The sequence below is a fragment of the Thalassophryne amazonica genome, chromosome 12, assembly GCF_902500255.1.
Source record: "Thalassophryne amazonica chromosome 12, fThaAma1.1, whole genome shotgun sequence".
Lineage (NCBI taxonomy): Eukaryota > Metazoa > Chordata > Actinopteri > Batrachoidiformes > Batrachoididae > Thalassophryne > Thalassophryne amazonica.
Genome location: NC_047114.1, coordinates 84,366,241 through 84,385,617, shown reverse-complemented (window position 1 = coordinate 84,385,617; position 19,377 = coordinate 84,366,241). Strand labels below are relative to the sequence as shown.

At 40.0% G+C, this 19,377-nt stretch overlaps 1 protein-coding gene across 4 annotated transcripts in view; it reads right to left on the bottom strand.

Moving 5' to 3' along the window:
• Positions 1 to 19,377, bottom strand: part of ranbp3b (RAN binding protein 3b) — a 58,266-nt gene that overhangs the window by 3,451 nt on the left and 35,438 nt on the right. For 2 of the 4 annotated variants that reach the window (XM_034183038.1, XM_034183039.1), the window contains exons 6-15: positions 16,645 to 16,710; positions 16,403 to 16,495; positions 15,599 to 15,708; positions 10,181 to 10,294; positions 9,727 to 9,827; positions 9,572 to 9,647; positions 9,377 to 9,473; positions 4,234 to 4,358; positions 4,027 to 4,147; positions 2,484 to 2,626 (exon numbers count right to left, since the gene is read on the bottom strand). In XM_034183038.1, coding sequence (XP_034038929.1) covers positions 2,484 to 2,626; positions 4,027 to 4,147; positions 4,234 to 4,358; positions 9,377 to 9,473; positions 9,572 to 9,647; positions 9,727 to 9,827; positions 10,181 to 10,294; positions 15,599 to 15,708; positions 16,403 to 16,495; positions 16,645 to 16,710 — 1,046 coding nt within the window. Of the gene's footprint in view, positions 1 to 2,483; positions 2,627 to 4,026; positions 4,148 to 4,233; positions 4,362 to 9,376; positions 9,486 to 9,571; positions 9,648 to 9,726; positions 9,828 to 10,180; positions 10,295 to 15,598; positions 15,709 to 16,402; positions 16,496 to 16,644; positions 16,711 to 19,377 lie in introns of all 4 variants that reach the window. The other 2 variants (XM_034183036.1, XM_034183037.1) reach the window with 2 other exon arrangements.

The window sequence follows — 19,377 nt, the reverse complement described above, 5'->3', positions numbered from 1 at the left end:
CTGTTTTTTTTTTTTGTTAAGAGATTAAATAAAAGGAATTTATATGTTGGCAACAAACACTTCCTTCTGAGTTAAAATTCACTTACCAGGACAGCATTCCACACCGTACGTTGGGAAGGGCCTAATACCCTTAATTGGAAACTGGACCCGAAGCACCCTCCCATTCTGAAGTATGAGTATTATAGGGTGTTACATAAGGGTGGTAAGGGTGTTCAGCTGTAGTTGGTTGGTAGTCCTGGTGGCGTGGAATTTCAGAAAGAAGAAACATTTTGTTGCCAACATAGACAGTACCTCCCCCATCAAAGCACACCACCTCTATTTCAGAGTCTCCGCTCTTCAGTCTGCACTATCAATCAATCAATCAATCAATTTTTTTATATAGCGCCAAATCACAACAAACAGTTGCCCCAAGGCGCTTTATATTGTAAGGCAAGGCCATACAATAATTATGTAAAACCCCAACAGTCAAAACGACCCCCTGTGAGCAAGCACTTGGCTACAGTGGGAAGGAAAAACTCCCTTTTAACAGGAAGAAACCTCCAGCAGAACCAGGCTCAGGGAGGGGCAGTCTTCTGCTGGGACTGGTTGGGGCTGAGGGAGAGAACCAGGAAAAAGACATGCTGTGGAGGGGAGCAGAGATCGATCACTAATGATTAAATGCAGAGTGGTGCATACAGAGCAAAAAGAGAAAGAAACAGTGCATCATGGGAACCCCCCAGCAGTCTACGTCTATAGCAGCATAACTAAGGGATGGTTCAGGGTCACCTGATCCAGCCCTAACTATAAGCTTTAGCAAAAAGGAAAGTTTTAAGCCTAATCTTAAAAGTAGAGAGGGTGTCTGTCTCCCTGATCTGAATTGGGAGCTGGTTCCACAGGAGAGGAGCCTGAAAGCTGAAGGCTCTGCCTCCCATTCTACTCTTACAAACCCTAGGAACTACAAGTAAGCCTGCAGTCTGAGAGCGAAGCGCTCTATTGGGGTGAGAGCACCAAAACCCCACCTCACTCATACGCTCCACCAATCACTCCACGCCACACGCCCTCAAACCAGCCAATCAAAAAGCACCAGCTGGTACACATGCAACTCATTTCACAGTGACTCACTCTCCTCATCTCAATCTTTCAATAAGACATTATTGCTGATAGCAGAAACAATTAACCCAGCCCAACATCTTACATTAATGCAAATATATAGTTTACATCTAACACAAAGAGATGCACACATTTTCTTCCTTCACAACCCTGAGTTTCCACCAGGCTACACAAGCAATGTTATTTTGAAATTCGCTTCAACGACACAGAAACTTCAACGACTCGTTATGCAGTGAATATAATTACTTTTTTTAACAACCTAGCATCTCACTCGGCCACATGAAGTGTACAGCCAGTACATTCTGAAAGCCGGTGTCGCCGACTGACCCCCTCTATTAAAAAAAAAAAAAAGGTCTGCCCTGCCTTCACTGTGCATGTGTCATTTCGCAGTGTCAGCATCAATTCACGATTATCACCTCGTTTCTGCTTAAAACTACACTCCAGTCATCATCTATCTCAGCAACAGATATCTGAAGCTTTTGTACATAATCATTTCCACATAAATTCAGCATTGTTTCATAATAAAAGACGGAGGAAGCGATCAGAGAGCAGCAGTAGACTTTCTAATGATTTAAGATGTTTTACTTTGACATCTGATGGTTAATAATCACATTATTCCCTTTGATCGCTTTGGGTGTAGAGAGTCAGACACAGATGTGCTGCTGTGGTCCAAAATGACGCATGTGCAGTGAAGGCAGGGCAAACCAATTTTAAGGGGGTTACCATTCGGTCTGTGACACCGGTTCCAAGCCCGGTTAAATGAGGGTAACCCGAACCCTAACTCTCAGTCACATTGGGTCAACAACCACAATCAACGGTGCTGTTGTCCAACAGGGTGCTGGTAGAAACTGGGGTACTCTTGGGCAAAGAAGAGGAGAAGAAGGGGGAGGTGATGGTCTAGTGGTTAAGGTGTTGGGCTTGAGTCCAGAAGATCATGAGTTCAAATCCCCGCCTGACTGGAAAATCACTAAGGGCCCTTGGGCAAGGCCTTTAATCTCCTATTGCTCCCAGTGTGTAGTGAGCGCCTTGTATGGCAGCACCCTGACATTGGGGTGAATGTGATAATGTGTGCATAATTGTAAAGCGCTTTGATGCAGATGGAAAAGCGCTATATAAATGCAGTCCATTTAAAAAGGAAAGTTAGAAGCGTGGAAGTGAGAGTCGGGAACTTGAATGTTGGCAGTATGTTTGGTAGAGAGTGAGAGAGGGAGATAAACTGATTATGTGGTGGGACAGGGATGCACATATGCACAATAGCATTAACATCATGCACCGTGGTATTTCTGGCCAAGGTGATCGTGGTGTCAAAATCTCATACCAACTTACTGACACATCTAAGCCAACTAATCAACACTGTGTCTGTGCAAGCCGGATTTAAGTTTGGAAATACGTACTGATATTAGGAAGACTTTAACCCCCTGGTCCTCTGTGTCCATGGCAGTGATTCGTACACTTTTCTCACTGGCCTTGTCCACCTGCATCTGCGGCCACAGCTTAGTGTTGAGGATCAACCGGAGGCTGCCCTGAGTCCTCATCACTGGAAAGTTATATATACAAACACAACAGCAGGGTGAGCTCAGGAACAGAAATAACTTTTTATGCTGCTTTCACAGCTTTAGTTTGCTTGCAGGAATGTTCTGATCAAGGCACTGGAGTAAAATGTATTAAACATGAGTCTTGTCCTGATCTGCCCGTGGTTCATTTGAGAAGTGATTCATGGGAGGAGCTGATGGGCACTCCTCTAATAATTGCTTGCTAGGTCACCAGCAGCAATGGAGCACATTTCAGAAGTGTTGCAGAAACATGTGCAATCTGCTTTGCTTCAAACCTGCACTAAGTCTGTTTTTGCTTGACTCCTTGTAGTTTCTGTGTAGATTTTTGTTTGCTCATCTCATCATCTTCTACGGAGTTTATTGGTGGCTGACAACCTGTTCGTGCATTACCACCCTAACTGGAGAGTGCACTACTTCTTTCTGTTCAGATTTTCAATTTTGTACTAACATCTACCCAGAAATATTTCAAATAATAATAATAATAATGTAGTCAGATGTAATAAAACAAAAGCCATGGGATTTAAATTGTGTTATTCTTGATTTATTTGACAGTTTAAACACAAACGATTTGAGTGTTTAAACAATGTTAAGTTTTGCAAGAAAAAGAATTTTGATAGAACTTGGAAATTGTGAAGGTAACTGAAACAAAGTAAAAAAGAGCACAGTTTGGACAAAGGACCCTTTGAGACACTATATAACATTGTTTTCAGAATGATGTTCTATCTCCATATTTGATACCAAGATCTCAAACTGAATGAAGATAAAAATAAAATAATGAAAAACTCTCTACTCTTCAAATATTACAATCATTCTGTGTGTGTGTGTGTGTGTGTGTGTGTGGGCGGGGGGGCACTGCTCAGATCTCTTTATGCTGGACATCTAACAGAGCAAAATTTTAAATCCACTTTTCTTAAGACAGTAACAGATGTAAACAGAACCACCTGTTTCTCAGTGCAGGATATAGAGGGCTGCAACATTCTTAAGTTTGGGAACAGACTTTCTACATTAAAAGCAGATTCCCCCATTATTGTGTGCACAATTGTGACATCCTCTTTAACAGTCTTCTATTATTCACTTGTCTCTAATGACAATCCTTTTCTTACTCCACCTTCTTTTATGAGCATGCTGTGCCAGCCATCCCTGTGTGGCTTACAAGTGTTACGCCCTCTTGTGTTCTTTGTAGGTTATTGCACTAATCACAGAGAGAAAAATTAAACTGTAACTACCTTTTCCTCCTTAGGCCACATTAAAAGCTATTTAAAAAATGTATTTGTCAAACTATTCACTTAACAAAACAAAACAAAAAAAATCACAAAGAACAGGAAATATACTGTCTCCCAACAGAAACTATACATTTGTCCATCTCAGTTACTGAACCATTTACCTAGACGGGACTGTAGTGTGCCATCGTCTGTTGATGCCATATCATTGAGCCTCAGCAATCCTCTACCTCTCTCTATCCATGCCTGAGCAGTCTTCTCAAACACAAACAACTTGCACTGCATCTGAAGAAAACAAACAAAGAAGGGCGATATTACTGTCTGCCATGGCCGCTTATTTACTGCACATCTGGACGAAGCAGGCTTACTACCTGTAAGACATTGCTTTCCGATTCCTCTCCGGTCTTAACATCAACTTTCTCTAAGATGCACTTCTTGGCTGTGGCTTTGGTGTACGCTGCTGCAGACTCCTCCAAAGACTCTGATGCACTGTTCGCTGATAAGACATAGCCCATGACAAAAGAAAAAGAGAGAGAGAAAAAGATCAATATGTTGAATGAATGAATGAATGAATGAATGAAAACTGTTTATTTCGAACATTTGATACAACAACAATTACAAGATAGATCAGTAAAGACAACAACAAAAAAGTTCCTACTGTGTACCCAACATGTCCGAAAAGGGGTAGGGTGAAGCATCAACTTATTTATCCCTACCCCTTCTTCCCCACAACCAGTAATACCCTTTGCCACATATACATAGATTCCTACACACCTAAACCGATATATATATATATACATATATACACACATATATATACATACACATACATATATATACACATATATACACAAACATAAATATACACCTACACATACCTACTTACATACAAAATACTATATATTTACAAGCCGAAGCAAAAAACAAAAACACCCTAACCCTCATTACCCTTCCTCCTCCCTATACCTAGAAAAAAAACATTTTTGTACCGCTGTTTGAACTGGTTCATGCTTGGACATTGCTTGAGCCCCACTCCCAATCTGTTCCACATCCTCACCCCACAGACAGAAATAGAGAAACCTTTTAATGTTGTTCGTGCCCACTGATGCTTTAAATTAAATTTCCCCCTCAGACTGCAATCCCCTGATCTGTTAAAAAACATATTTTTAATATTTGCTGGAAACAAATTGTTTATTGCTTTATACACTATTTGTACTGTTTGAAAATGAACCAAGTCTGTGAATTTTAAAAATTTGGATTGTAAAAATAGTGGATTTGTATGATCTCTATAGCGAGTATTATGAATAATTCTTATAGCTCTTTTCTGCATTACTGATAGTGATTGTGTTGTACCTTTATAAGTATTACCCCATACCTCTGCACAGTACTGTAAATATGGTAAAACCAGTGAGCAGTAAAGAATGCGGAGTGAGTTGTGGTCCAGAATATGTTTCGCTTTGTTTAGAACTGAAATGCTTCTTGACAGTTTACTTTGTATATGTTTTATATGAGTCTTCCAGTTTATCTCATCATCTATTATCACCCCCAGAAACTTATTTTCATGTACCCTTTCAATATCTACCCCCTCGACTTGTAACTGAACCTGTATGTCTGTATTACAATAGCCAAATAACATGTATTTTGTTTTACTTAAGTTTAATGATAATTTGTTTCTGTCAAACCATATTTTCAATTTTCCCATTTCTATACTGATCCTCCTCAGTAACTCCTGCAAATCCCCCCCTGAACAAAAAATGCTTGTGTCATCTGCAAATAATACTAATTTTAATATTTTGGAAACATTGACAATATCATTTATATAAATTAGAAACAGTTTTGGACCCAATACTGGCCCCTGATGTTCATTTTTTTTCTAATTCTATTAATTTGAAAACAGGTCAGGTCTGACAACATGAATTGTTGTTGCCATCCTGAGTTCTGGTTGGCTACCACTGATCCATCCCCGCCTTCTGAAAGTAGCCAGCTATCTGTCACAGCTACGTGCCATGTGTGCATCACCTTGGCCTTTACTAGTTGCTGGGGACCTCAGCATCAATGCCACTGCACCCTGAAATGTGCTTAGGGAATATCTGAAACCACCTATCAGAAAAATTATTCTTAATTTTCCAATGGCAGCATCACTTATTTGGCATCCCCTTGGCCTGATTGATCTTAAACTAATCTTGGCTGTGTGGATGAATGAATGCCATTGTCATGACAAAATGAGCTCTGTCTGTATAATTTTGGACTTGGGTAATCACAAAGGACTTGAGGTAGTGCCCACTGTGATCTCTTTGCAATGTGAAGCTCTTCAGTTCACCACCCATATTAAACACTCATTCACACATCCACTACAAATACCCATAATACAGTATTACAGACTGACAGTCACAGAACTCAGTAACAAATCTCTTGAAAGCATGGAGTATTATTTCAGGGAGTAACCACTTTTAATTACAAACCCAAATCACAAAAAAGTGGACCACTGGGGGAAAGTGATTCTTACATTTACTTTGATTTTTGTTTCACTGCAGCCAGTATGAATCAAAGCTATTTCATGCTTTACAACTGTAAAAGGTTATTAAAAACTGATTCAGCTCAGTACGACATCTTTAATATGAACTGTATTTTCAAATCTCTTCCTTGACAACTAAAACCTAAAAAGGAAGATATAATAAATGGAGAAAGTCCAATGAGTCATTTTTTTGTAATTTATTTACTCAATTAGAGGTTGTTTTTGTTTATTTAACTTTACTGTATTAATTCAAAAAGGTAAACATTACACCAGTTAACTGCTGCTAATCACACTTTAAGTGTCACATTTCTGTTGAGGCCATTAGCGCACATAAATACCTGCATTGAAAAACTTTCAAACTCAATTTTCTGCAACTCCACACATTACTGAATAATACGTGTTCTAACTAAATCAATGAGAATGTCTTCTTCATTATCATATAAATTACTGTATATGAAAATAACAGTTATATGACAGATTTATTTAAGTTTTTCTTGACTATCAGAGTTTCGGTCAAAGGCTTGAATACACCAAACTGACTGCCTTTTTAAACAGCATTGGAATATTCCAGAAAAAGTTTGAATGACTATTTGTCATAGTTATGTTGATAACTGGGGAATCTGTGGCTATATTTAAAGCCCTACCTCTAGAACCAGTGATGTCTGTCTTTTAAGAGCAGGGGAAAGGAGTAACTGTGCCATGTTCTTCCTGTAAAACCTACTGTGGAGAAATATAGGAATCTTGGAACCATATACTTTATGTCACTGATGAGGGTGCTCCAAATTAATCAGGAATTATAATTTAATCCCAAAAGTCCAATGGAACCCCAGGATCACTAACAAACTAATGTATTTAGAGGCATCAGAGAGAAATGTTTCATGTTCACCTGAGATCTGATTTTATAATGTGCACTGATTTTATGGAACACTCTGAAAAATTGGGATGAGGCAGCAGTCTGATTCTGACGAGTCTTTTAAATGCAAAGTGAAGACATCTGTTTTCCTTAACATACAAGTTATGAGTACATCTTTGCTTTGTATATATTTGACAGTGTTGTTTATCAACTTACATTTTAAGTTTTATTACAATGTTTATTACTGTTTTGTGCCATTTGTCTTGTATTACAAGAGTCTGCACCTCCAAATAAATTATTTCAGTAACAAGTGAGATATCGAAGAGAATAATCCTTTACTTAGTGATTATTGCTGCACCAAACTGTTTTCGCCTGCAATTTCTGGCATGTGTAGAACCACCTTGGACATAACACATGCATGCAGTAGTCGGTAATAAAACTGAGACATACATCAACATGTGTTTGAAATAATGCGCCTTAATTGAATTCCTCACGGCAGAGGGTTGTGGACATTCATTGATGAATGAGCCTCGTCTATGGCGACACCTGCGTAGATGTCAGTTCAGTTAGGAGGTGGGCAAGTAGTTTGAAGGCCAAAAATACAGCCTGCATGACCAGGCTCATAACGGACACCCCTTAACAGCCACAGATACACAGCGTCAAGTTCAGGTGGACGAGCTGATTCATGCCAATCTCCGAGTCAAGCAGAAAGACATCGCCAAAGTGGTTGGAATACCAAAAGAGCAGGGCCATTACATTGTCCATGATGTACTATGCTCTAGAAAAATGTGCACATAATGAATCCAACTTGTGCCGACTCTTGAAATGAGACAGAACCGAAAAGGGCTTTTTTTGACAGGAATGTCTGGCTCGACATGAGCAGGAAGCTGATGCTACGAGTCCTGGCTGTATCACTATGATCAAGAAAACAAGTGGCAGTCATGAAAAAATTCAAAGTCATCCCTTCAGCAGGAAAAGACACCCGGTTTCTTCACAGACAAGAGGCAAAAACTTGTCCAGTATTGGTGCAAGTGTGTGGAAAGGGAACGTGGCTATGGGGAAAATTAATGACACTAACCGCCTGATTGAGAACGTTCTAAGCTTTAAGGAGTTATGCCATTCATGTGAACTAATCAGGTAGAAGTAGAAATTTTCAGCCGATCCTCATAAATTGTCTTTAATTGTGCAACTGCATATGTTATAGCACTTTTTATTATAGCTTGGTACTAAAATGTGCTGTATAAATGAAGTTATCCTCACACATCCTGAGGATTAGGATCAGATGTTAGATCATTTGTCTACTTTATTTCCATGTAAAGCAATTTGAAAATAATAGTTGTTGGATTTTGTTGTTTTTTGTTCATTATGTCAGGTTTTCAGTGGGTCAAAGGTTTATACACGCCAAGATGAATGCCTCTTTAAACAGGATAGATGATCCCAAAAACCTTACAGAACATGTAATTACTTTCTAAACCTTCTGACTGGCCTAATTCTGGGGTGGGGCTGTTGTGGTCCAGCTTTGGTTCTGGTGATCCAATGCAAACCTATATGGGTTTTATTTAAATTTTACAGTAACCTGCTTTGTCAAAGTATTTTAGGTCATGGTGAAGGAGCAGCCTCTTAAGAACACCACTGCCAACTTTGAAATCTGAAAAATTACCTGCAGCTCTCCCAAAACTTTATTGAGGATTTGGATCAATGCGTGAGACCTAGATGTAATATTTTCATACATAATGTTAAACTAGGTCACATAAATTAAGAATGACATGTAATTTAAATTCCATAGCTTCCTTTTACTTCTTCTGATTACATCTTAATACTACTTAAGTATTTCTGGGTCACTTATTTCTAAATATTTAATGACCCCTGACTGTACAGCTGCAGTACTTTCACATTCCACCAGGGGGTAGTGGCCCACACTTTGGGAAATACTGATTTAAGACATACTCATTGGCTGATAAACTGCCATATGTATAGTTGGGGAAAAGGGAGTTTGAGCGGTTTTACACACAGTGTATGTAAACATATCAGCTGGATATTTGTTGTGTTATCTATGGGATCACAAGCTCATGGAGCATGAAAAAAATTGCCCCTCAAATACCCCAAATAGTGAATGGAACAATTAAAGCTGATTTTTTTTTTTTACCTTTCTCTGGGGTGGCTTCCTGTGATGGGGGTTCTGAAGTAGAGGTCACTGAAACCTCTTTATTTTCTTCACTTGATGACTCACCCTTTGGGGGACTCTGAAATAAACACTGTTTATTTCATTGGAACTCAGTCACAGCACAATTATTAGGGATTTTTCAAAATGTCAGTCAGGACATGCACAATATCAACTCACCAGAACTCGTTCTGACATGTTTTGCCCAAATACAAATTTTGCCCCGGTATCTGTACTGTTTGTGGCATTCTGAGAGCTGAAAGGGTAAAGGTAGTAGCACATTCATTAATTCACTTTTAATCAAATTAGTTACCAATAACAGAGAGCATCTTTACCTTGATGTGGATATGTATTGTAAGAAATAATTAGTGCCCTCTGATTGAGAATCCAGTAACACACTGTCCTTTGACTTTTCTTCTGTACTGTTTTCATCCAACTAGAGACAAAGAAGACAAGTCTGAAAATCTGCTAAATTAAGAAGTTATTAACCAGCTTCAAAATCCACAATTAGCAAACACATTACTAAAATAATGCATAAACAGCAAGAAAGTTGTGGGACACTTATTGTCATTCTGTGTGCAAACTACATGTAAAGTGCTGTTATTAGTTCATTGAAATTTACATTTAAAAATTTGTTTCATGTTGGAAATAAGAGACATTGTGCAAATGGTGCTCAAATATTTACACCACAAGTGTTACACTGATACAGCGATCTACACAAATTATACAAAATCAGTTAAGACGCTGTACAAGACACAATGCTCGCTGCATGTTGTTGTGTGAAACTACCTTTGCTCTGTCTTTGATATTCTGACCAAACACGAAAGATATTGCTACATCTGTCTCTTCCCTTCTGCTTCCTTCTTTGTCACCACATGTTCCATCTTCCTCATTTTCATGTTTCTGGGGGGGAAAAAGAAAATGTCACATCTGATGCAACACACACAACAACAGTGGACTTTATCCAGTTTTCCCACAACTTTTTAAGAAACCCTTTTCCAGAAATATTTCCTGACAATTCAGGAGAGTAGTTCCTCACAAAAACAATCATAATTTACTGGTAGTATTGACACATTTATATATATTTGATAAAAGTGACGAAGAACCTCAGATTAATTACAGGTGATGATTTCAACCATTGCTGCCAACTGTACAATAAGGTCCCACACTGGAGAAGGCTGAATTTAGAAGTTGTGCTACCTACCACCTAACTCACATTATAAACTATCACTATGTAAAAAAAAAAAAAAAGGCATTTAGGTTCAGGTTTATTACATTTATTTGTAATAGGGACCATACACCAGTACATTGTTAGAAATGATTCTCAAGATTTCTTCACCCATTGGTTTTCTATAGCGACCCAGAAAAGTCGAAATCAGCCCCTTTTCTGGGCGTCACCATACTGAGAGCAATGCCTGCACTGATTCAAGATGACTTCATTAACGCATAAAGAGGTGGAGTGTGGGTGGCTCAGTGTGTGACAAAAGAACCCCAACCCACCCACCGAGTCCGAAGCACAAGCCAACAGCTAACCTCCTTTAGGGTGTTTATTAAATCATATTTTTGGGGACTGCACGGGCCTAACGACTGGCTTTGGTGTGGACAGCAAACTTTATCAGCTGCTTATTTCCTCAATAACTGCGCATTAAGTGGCCCTACCGACAGCAGCTAAAAGTGCTAACACGACATTAGCATACAACATTAAATCAGACAAGAGTTTCACTCAACATGAAAATTGTTACAGGGACCTCCTAGATGATCCGTTAGGATGTTTCACTACATGACAAGCCAGATTATTCCAGGTGTTTGTAATAAAATACTCCAAACAGAGACAACAACACAACAGTGAGTGGCTCCGTTACGGTCAGAGGAATCGCCACTGGACCCAGCCGCTGTCACTCAAAGCAACCACACCCACAATTATACAGAATTTTATTAACTAAAAGACCTTAAACTAAAAAGTTAGATTAAAAAAAAAAAAAATCACCCCCTGTACAGTTGTCATGGAGGAGGAAATTATCTAGAGACCAAAACTTTTTTTTTTTTTTTTTTTTTTAAATTGTATTGCGAATGTGCTCTGTTTTGCAGCCAGCCTCAAGAGGCCAGTCACGGAACTGCACTTCCTGGAAGCTCAAGTACTGCCACTTGGTTAACACACAATGGGAATTACCATTTTACCATTAACACGCAAATGAAAACTACCGCCTCAACAGCAATATACAACCCCTGGCAAAAATTATGGAATCACCGGCCTCGGAGGATGTTCATTCAGTTGTTTAATTTTGTAGAAAAAAGGCAGATCACAGACATGACACAAAACTAAAGTCATTTCAAATGGCAACTTTCTGGCTTTAAGAAACACTATAAGAAATCAAGAAAAAAAAAATTGTGGCAGTCAGTAACGGTTACTTTTTTAGACCAAGCAGAGGGAAAAAATATGGAATCACTCAATTCTGAGGAATAAATTATGGAATCACCCTGTAAATTTTCATCCCCAAAACTAACACCTGCATCAAATCAGATCTGCTCGTTAGTCTGCATCTAAAAAGGCGTGATCACACCTTGGAGAGCTGTTGCACCAAGTGGACTGACATGAATCATGGCTCCAACACGAGAGAGAACCTGAAGAGAACATGTAAATTTCCACAGTCATTGATGATATGGGGCTGCATGTCAGGTAAAGGCACTGGGGAGATGGCCGTCATTGCATCATCAATAAATGCACAAGTTTACGTTGATATTTTGGACACTTTTCTTATCCCATCAATTGAAAGGATGTTTGGGGATGATGAAATCATTTTTCAAGATGATAATGCATCTTGCCATAGAGCAAAAACTGTGAAAACATTCCTTGCAAAAAGACACATAGGGTCAGTGTCATGGCCTGCAAATAGTCCGGATCTTAATCCAATGGAAAATCTTTGGTGGAAGTTGAAGAAAATGGTCCATGACAAGGCTCCAACCTGCAAAGCTGATCTGGCAACAGCAATCAGAGAAAGTTGGAGCCAGATTGATTAAGAGTACTGTTTGTCACTCATTAAGTCCATGCCTCAGAGACTGCAAGCTGTTATAAAAGCCAGAGGTGGTGCAACAAAATACTAGTGATGTGTTGGAGCGTTCTTTTGTTTTTCATGATTCCATAATTTTTTCCTCAGAATTGAGATTCCATATTTTTTTCCCTCTGCTTGGTCTAAAAAAGTAACCCTTACTGACTGCCACATTTTTTTCCCTGATTTCTTATAGTGTTTCTTAAAGCCAGAAAGTTGCCATTTGAAATGACTTTGGTTTTGTGTCATGTCTGTGATCTGCTTTTTTTCTACAAAATTAAACAACTGAATGAACATCCTCCGAGGACGGTGATTGCTTTTTTTCTACAAAATTAAACAACTGAATGAACATCCTCCGAGGACGGTGATTCCATAATTTTTGCCAGGGGTTGTATATTGCTGTTGAGGCGTTAGTTTTCATTTGCATGGTTAATGGTACACTTGACTCCACATCCTTAAAGTACAACGAATGTGTGTCAAGTGAGCGCGCTGACTGCCTGTACAATATGCAGTGCTGTGAAATGAAAATTGGGAAATCCAAAAATTGAAAGTCATGGTAAAATATCAATAAAATACATTATATCAAAAAAGCAACATATTCTTGTGTAAATTCCTAAATCCACTCAAAGCCAGTGTCTTTTTCCCCATGAAAAAAGTCTATAATAAAAACTCATTTATATTGTGTAAATTCATGTAAATCCATTCAAAGCCACAGTCTACTTTTTCCAATGAAAGAAAGTCTAAATTAATGAAAAAAAGCCACATAAACCTGTCCAAAATCCGTTTGAACAGCGCAATGTTTATTTTCCAGAAAGAGAAAAATCCTTACCGTTGTTTACTGAGGACACAGTTCACTTTTCCCATTTCTTTCAGGTGTGTCCATGAAGCCAGCGACAATTCCACAGATTCTTGTCCTTATCAGACTTTTTCAAACCATCTTTCTCGCCATCTTCTCTCTGTCCGACGTCGGTCTGTGACACATGTTGCACAATTCTTCTTTTAAAAACTTTATAGAGCTCTAAAGGTTTGCAATGCCCACATGCTACGTTCAGCTTAAGCTTCGCACAGGAGCCACACAGCGTCACCACAGCAACCAACCAGTCCCAGTTTACAACAACTGTCACAACAGCCAGGCTTTTTTCTCCTCGAAATGCCGCGGATCCGAGGACACTGATTTGTATCTGTAACACACAGATCAGTGTCCGTGGACTTATAAAACTTGCACGGTGTCGTAAAACAAGAACACTTTGCGATAGACATTTTAAAAACTCAGTGACGATCACAACCCCCCTCCTCCCGATGATGAAATCCTCGGAATTCCGCGGATCTGCTGAGTTTTCACAGCCCTGAATATGTGCTCATATCTACAAGCTTATTTATGCACTGTGAAAACAAACTGTACCTGCTAATTTCTACAAACTCACTCTACTCCACGTCAAATGTAGTAACAAGTATTGAAGTAGAGAAGTTTGAATCTTCGACTGGACTGGGTTGCTTGACGCGAGGACGGTTCGCTTAAAATTGCAGAAGCTTCCTCAGCTAAAATTCTTGCTCTGGAAGTCTGACTTCTGTATGACTCTTGTAGAGACGAATGAACAGAAGCCAACAAAAGCTGGAGTTTTAAACCTAACCAGACCCCTCCTACTGAGAGGCAGACTGCTATAGGCTAGTGACTAAACAATAGCTCTAATTAGCAACTATTGTGCTCTAGTTAGCACTCTCCTAATGACAGGGCAGCTGTCCCTCCTAATGATGGGATGGATGCCTTTCTTGATGGCTCCCTTGATGACTCTCCTGATGACGTGAATGACTCATTACCAGCAAAAGACTGAAACTCCTTTGACCTGAGTACCCCATTGTAAACAGGGGACAAAGCATGTCTCAGACCCCCTCCCCGGTTAAGGCTGGGTTTCAAACGTTTCACAAAGAGTGCCTCCTTGACCCCTCTCTCAAACCATTTCTTCTCTCTGGCTAATATTTTAACTTCCTTGTCCTCAAACGTGTGGTTATTGTCTTTAAGGTGGAGATGAACTGCAGACTGAGGTCCACCAGTGCCCTCTCTGCGGTGCTGGTATAGTCTTTTGTGTAAAGGTTGCTTAGTCTCACCTATGTAGTGTTCATTACAGTTCTCCTGACATCTGATAGAATACACTACATTGCTCTGTTTGTAACTAGGGATCATGTCCTTAGGGTGAACTAATTTCTGTCTCAAGGTGTTAATCGGTTTAAAGTAAACTGGGATTTTGTGCTGTCTGAAGATCCTCTGTAATTTTTCCCCTACTCCTGCTAAATAAGGGAGAGACACTCCTCTTCTTCTTGTCTCCATCTCCTGTCTATCTGGTCTCTTTGTTCTCTGGGACTTCTGCACTTTGTCCAGGGACCATCGTGGGTACCCACATACTGTGAGGGCTTTCCGGACACGTTGTTGTTATTTAGCCCTTCCCTCTGCAGTTGTAGGCACCTGTAGGGCTCTGTGTTGAAGCGTCCTGATCACCCTGAGCTTGTGTTCAAGGGGGTGGTTTGAGCCAAAGAGCAGATATTAGTCAGTGTGAGTTGGTTTTCTGTAAACCCGTCTGGAGCTGCCTGTTCTCTCCAATCGTAACATCACAGTCCAAGAAGGCCTTCTTCGTTCCCTGTTTACAATGGGGTACTCAGGTCAAAGGAATTTCAGTCTTTTGTTCATGGTAATGAGTCACTCACGTCATCAGGAGTGTCATCAAGGGAGCCATCAAGAAAGGCATCCATCCCATCATTAGGAGGGACAGCTGCCCTGTCATTAGGAGAGTGCTAACTAGAGCACAATAGTTGCTAATTAGAGCTATTGTTTAGTCACTAGCCTATAGCAGTCTGCCTCTCAGTAGGAGGGGTCTGGTTAGGTTTAAAACTCCAGCTTTTGTTGGCTTCTGTTCATTCGTCTCTACAAGAGTCAGACAGAAGTCAGACTTCCAGAGCAAGAATTTTAGCTGAGGAAGCTTCTGTGATTTGAAGCGAAATGTCCTCGCGTCAAGCAACCCAGTCCAGTCGAAGATTCAAGCTTCTCTACTATGGAAACCACCTGGACAACTGAGAGCCTACACAGAAAAACAAGTATTGAACTAATATAGCAAATCTAGCTAATATAGCAAATGAGATTACAGGATGCGCTTTAGCCACTCCTCACCAGTGACTTGGGCAGGCTTGCAGAGTGCTCTGTGTTGTTCAGAAATAGGGACTGGGTCAGAGGTGGTGCATCAGATGACTTCTTTACACCATTTGTTCCACAACTGGAATCTAAATCAGCAAAGGAGATAATAACAGGCTGTTGTCACAAATAAAATGTAGTCTGTGGGACACAAAAACAATGTAAGTTAAGAATCACAATTAAAGTCAATGACATTTTAGAACCATCAACAAATCTGCTCAGAATGGCAGACATGTCCAGTACTGGGGTTCTGGTGGCTGATTGTCCAGTCAACTACAAACCACCAAATGTTTGTGAGATCATCTTGTATGGTGAACACCCAGTCCATCCCAACATCTCAAAAACAGCCAACTAAAGGCTGCATCCAGGTGAGACATGTGAATCCCCTTAGCCTTCTCAACAAAGCAGGATCTGTATATTGGATCATACCCAGAGAAGCATGCCAGATGGCCAAAAGATCATCCCTCACAGTACAAGTGATACTCCTCATCTGAGTCTGCTTAAGTAAGCTAACATCAGTTGCAACATTTTGGGCATGCTCCATCATACAGGCACCTTAGACTTGAGGACACCAGAAGCTGGTAATACCCAATGGAACAACCATGTCTCATCTGGCTGCAGCAGATCAATGAGTACTTTTGAGAGATGTGCTGGTTGTCTGTCTGGGTGCTTGCACACAGGACACAAGGCAGGAAAAAGGTGGATGCACAGACAAGCCGGCACCCGTGCACGCTCCCTGACATGAACATCAAATCAGACAAGGTGACACAAAGCTTTACTCACTGGACTCTGTATGTGATTTGGAGGGCGGTGCCTGGAGCACAGCAGGGCGAAGTACACTGCGTTGCTGCTCCTTGGGCTTTTGACTTGGAACACCTGCAACACAGCCAACACACTCATTCAAGCTCTCTCACTAACACAACGCAGGCTGGTTATATATACAGTTACATGGTCTACATTCAATTGACTCAATAAAAAAAATAAAGAAGTTAAAAAGGCAAGATAAAGAACATCAAAGCACTCACCTGAACTCGGTGCCTGCCCATGTATGAGAGTGGGTGGCTTTAAACGAAATCCCGATGGCTTCTCCTCTGGAACAGAAAAGAAAGACATTTTAAAAAGGTCATGTTAATTCTTGCCTTTTCACCTTTACATATAACCACACTAACTATTGCCAAGACAGTCCAACTCCTACATTCTAATTTGGTAGTCACTGGAGCAAGTTCTTTACAAGTCGTAATTATGTCAACTATCAAAATCGTCAGTGACTAATTTAATAATCGACGTCATCGTTTATTTTTTTTAAAGTTTGTTTTTCTCTCAAAACTGCTGCTGTATCTCCCGCTGCCTTTCTGTCCTCAACGCACATGTGCAGTAATGGTAATTCAGGTCAGCCGTGATGTCACCAGAAAAGTTATGCCCAAACAATATCATTGCTAGCCAGTGTTCTGTCAAGTTGAGCTATCTAACGGCAATAATCTGCTTTAAAGACAGTGTGTACATTCAACTCTTTACTTTTTTAAATTGAAAAGACAATACTGTATTTTTATGTAAAAACTAAATTTATGTGGGTTTTCTTCGGTAGGGTAGCTCAACTCGACAGTGTTAAAGACAGGGGCAGAGAGAGATGCGCATGCGCAGTTGCGTGGTGGAGTTCATCTCAATGGGTAGTTCATCTAAACACCAGCAACGAAGCTCAAAAGTTTGGGAGCATTTTAACCAAATTAAAGAGAAAAACGTGCAATGCAAAATCTGCAAGGCAGGACTTGCCTTCGACAGCAGCACAACAGTGATGCAGGAGCATCTGAGAAGGAAGCACATTGTGGCTGATTCTGATGAAGAGGGTCAGTCAGCTTGGTAAGCTAATTGGCTAGTTAACATGCATGTCTAGCTACTTACTTATATTGACAGCTGTAAACATTAACGATGATGATTTCACAAGGTTTAGCACACACGTTATTGTTTGTTGTAATGTTATAACAGCGATGTAATTTTTGAATAGGAAATGTGCTAACGCTAATGTTTTATAATGCTACGTTATAGTGCTAAAAAAAATATTCCTCTTCAATGGACAACTTTGTTATCAAACCAATAACATGCACACCTCGGCAAGTAAATAACATCTGCATGCTGGTGTGATAAGTCGCAATTTACCTATGATCCAATTAGTCAACCAATCACAAAAATAATTGGTGACTAGTCGATTATGAAAATAATCGTTTGTGGCAGCCCTACTGTGTTTACATTCTCAATCAATAGTTTTTCCTTGATTAAATTTCTGACCTTAAAAATGGGCCTGCCTCATTTATCTGCCGGGCCAAAACTTCACTGGAAAAAAATAAAACGCCTTCCTTAAATATACGCTGCTCTTGTTTAAATCTGGGTCAAGTATGTTAGCCGCCAGACGTCACTGCCTGGCTGATGACTGTCCATGTGAGCAGTTGCGGGCCGAAATGGCAGCCTCCTGCTCGAGATTTTGTTCCGGCGGACGACGTATCGGTAATTTGATTTGAAGCGACTCCTTCCACTAGTGATGTCACAAAAAGGAAGTGCAGTTCCTACACTGTTGAGATAAAGCTGCAAGCGGTTGCATTTGCCAAAAACAAAAAACAAAAAACAAATAAATAAATAAATAAAAACACCAAGCAAGGTATGTACAGTTTAAAATGAATTAATTACTGTCATTAAAAACAAAGGAAGCACAATGTTAGTAGATCTTTTTCTTCAGCTTTGAAAAGAAAAAAAAACTGCCATAAAATATTACAGGTGAGCCCCATTAACTGGCGCATGCGTAAGTTGCTATTCGGCTTTACTTATGGTCAAGTTGTGCACCTCGAAAATTTTGACTACTGTATAAAAGTCAATTTTGATTTGACCGTTTTTGGGAGGGATCTTCAGTGCGGATGACTGTGGGCGATTTCTTCTTGCTCCTCCGGCTGCTGCAGGTCAGCAATGAGGGTGGACGATTCCTGACGAAGTTTTTGGATGTGACTCACTAACACCTTGTTTACACAGAGTCCATGACCATACTGCGATCGCAAAACGGCCTCTGCTCACCATCACTCTCACTGACATCCACTGGGGTTGCAGGCTTGTCACAATGGGATCTCCATTGTTGGAAACAAGATCTTTCTTGGTCACCATCACACCTCATTGGCCTCCAACAGGTGTGCGAGTGTACTGAACTGTTTAAAACACTTAAATGCCAGTTAACAGATACATGGATCTCACAATCGGTCTTGATAAACTCTCATGTCTCAACTCACTCTCAACTTAATCCTATGGGTTGAAATTTACTCTGCATAGGGTTGCATCAATGTTCTGGGATATTAACATATTTTTAACTCGCACAATTCAGTCGCAATGCCAGCTTGGTGTAAACACAAATAACAGATCACACTGGAGACTAGCCAAGACTTGTGAAAGTCGACAAAATGTCATAATCTTGTAGGTCTGATATATGTCTCGGTCCGGTGTAAACATCCAAAACCTTTGAATTGTCACGAATTGCATGCACTGACGAAGCCCTCATCGCTGACCAGCAGCAGCCGGAGGAAGCATAAAAGATCTGGAATCCACTCCAGATGAAGAAATCATCATCATCCAGGAAGGAATCAGGTTTCAAATGGTCAAAACTGTTGTAATATGGCAAGGTAAGCTGATTATAAGATATTCAAAATGTCTACCTAGATGGTACGTGACAGATATAAAGCAGTTGTCTTTGGTTCACCACAACCAGGGATATGTGTGAAACTTGT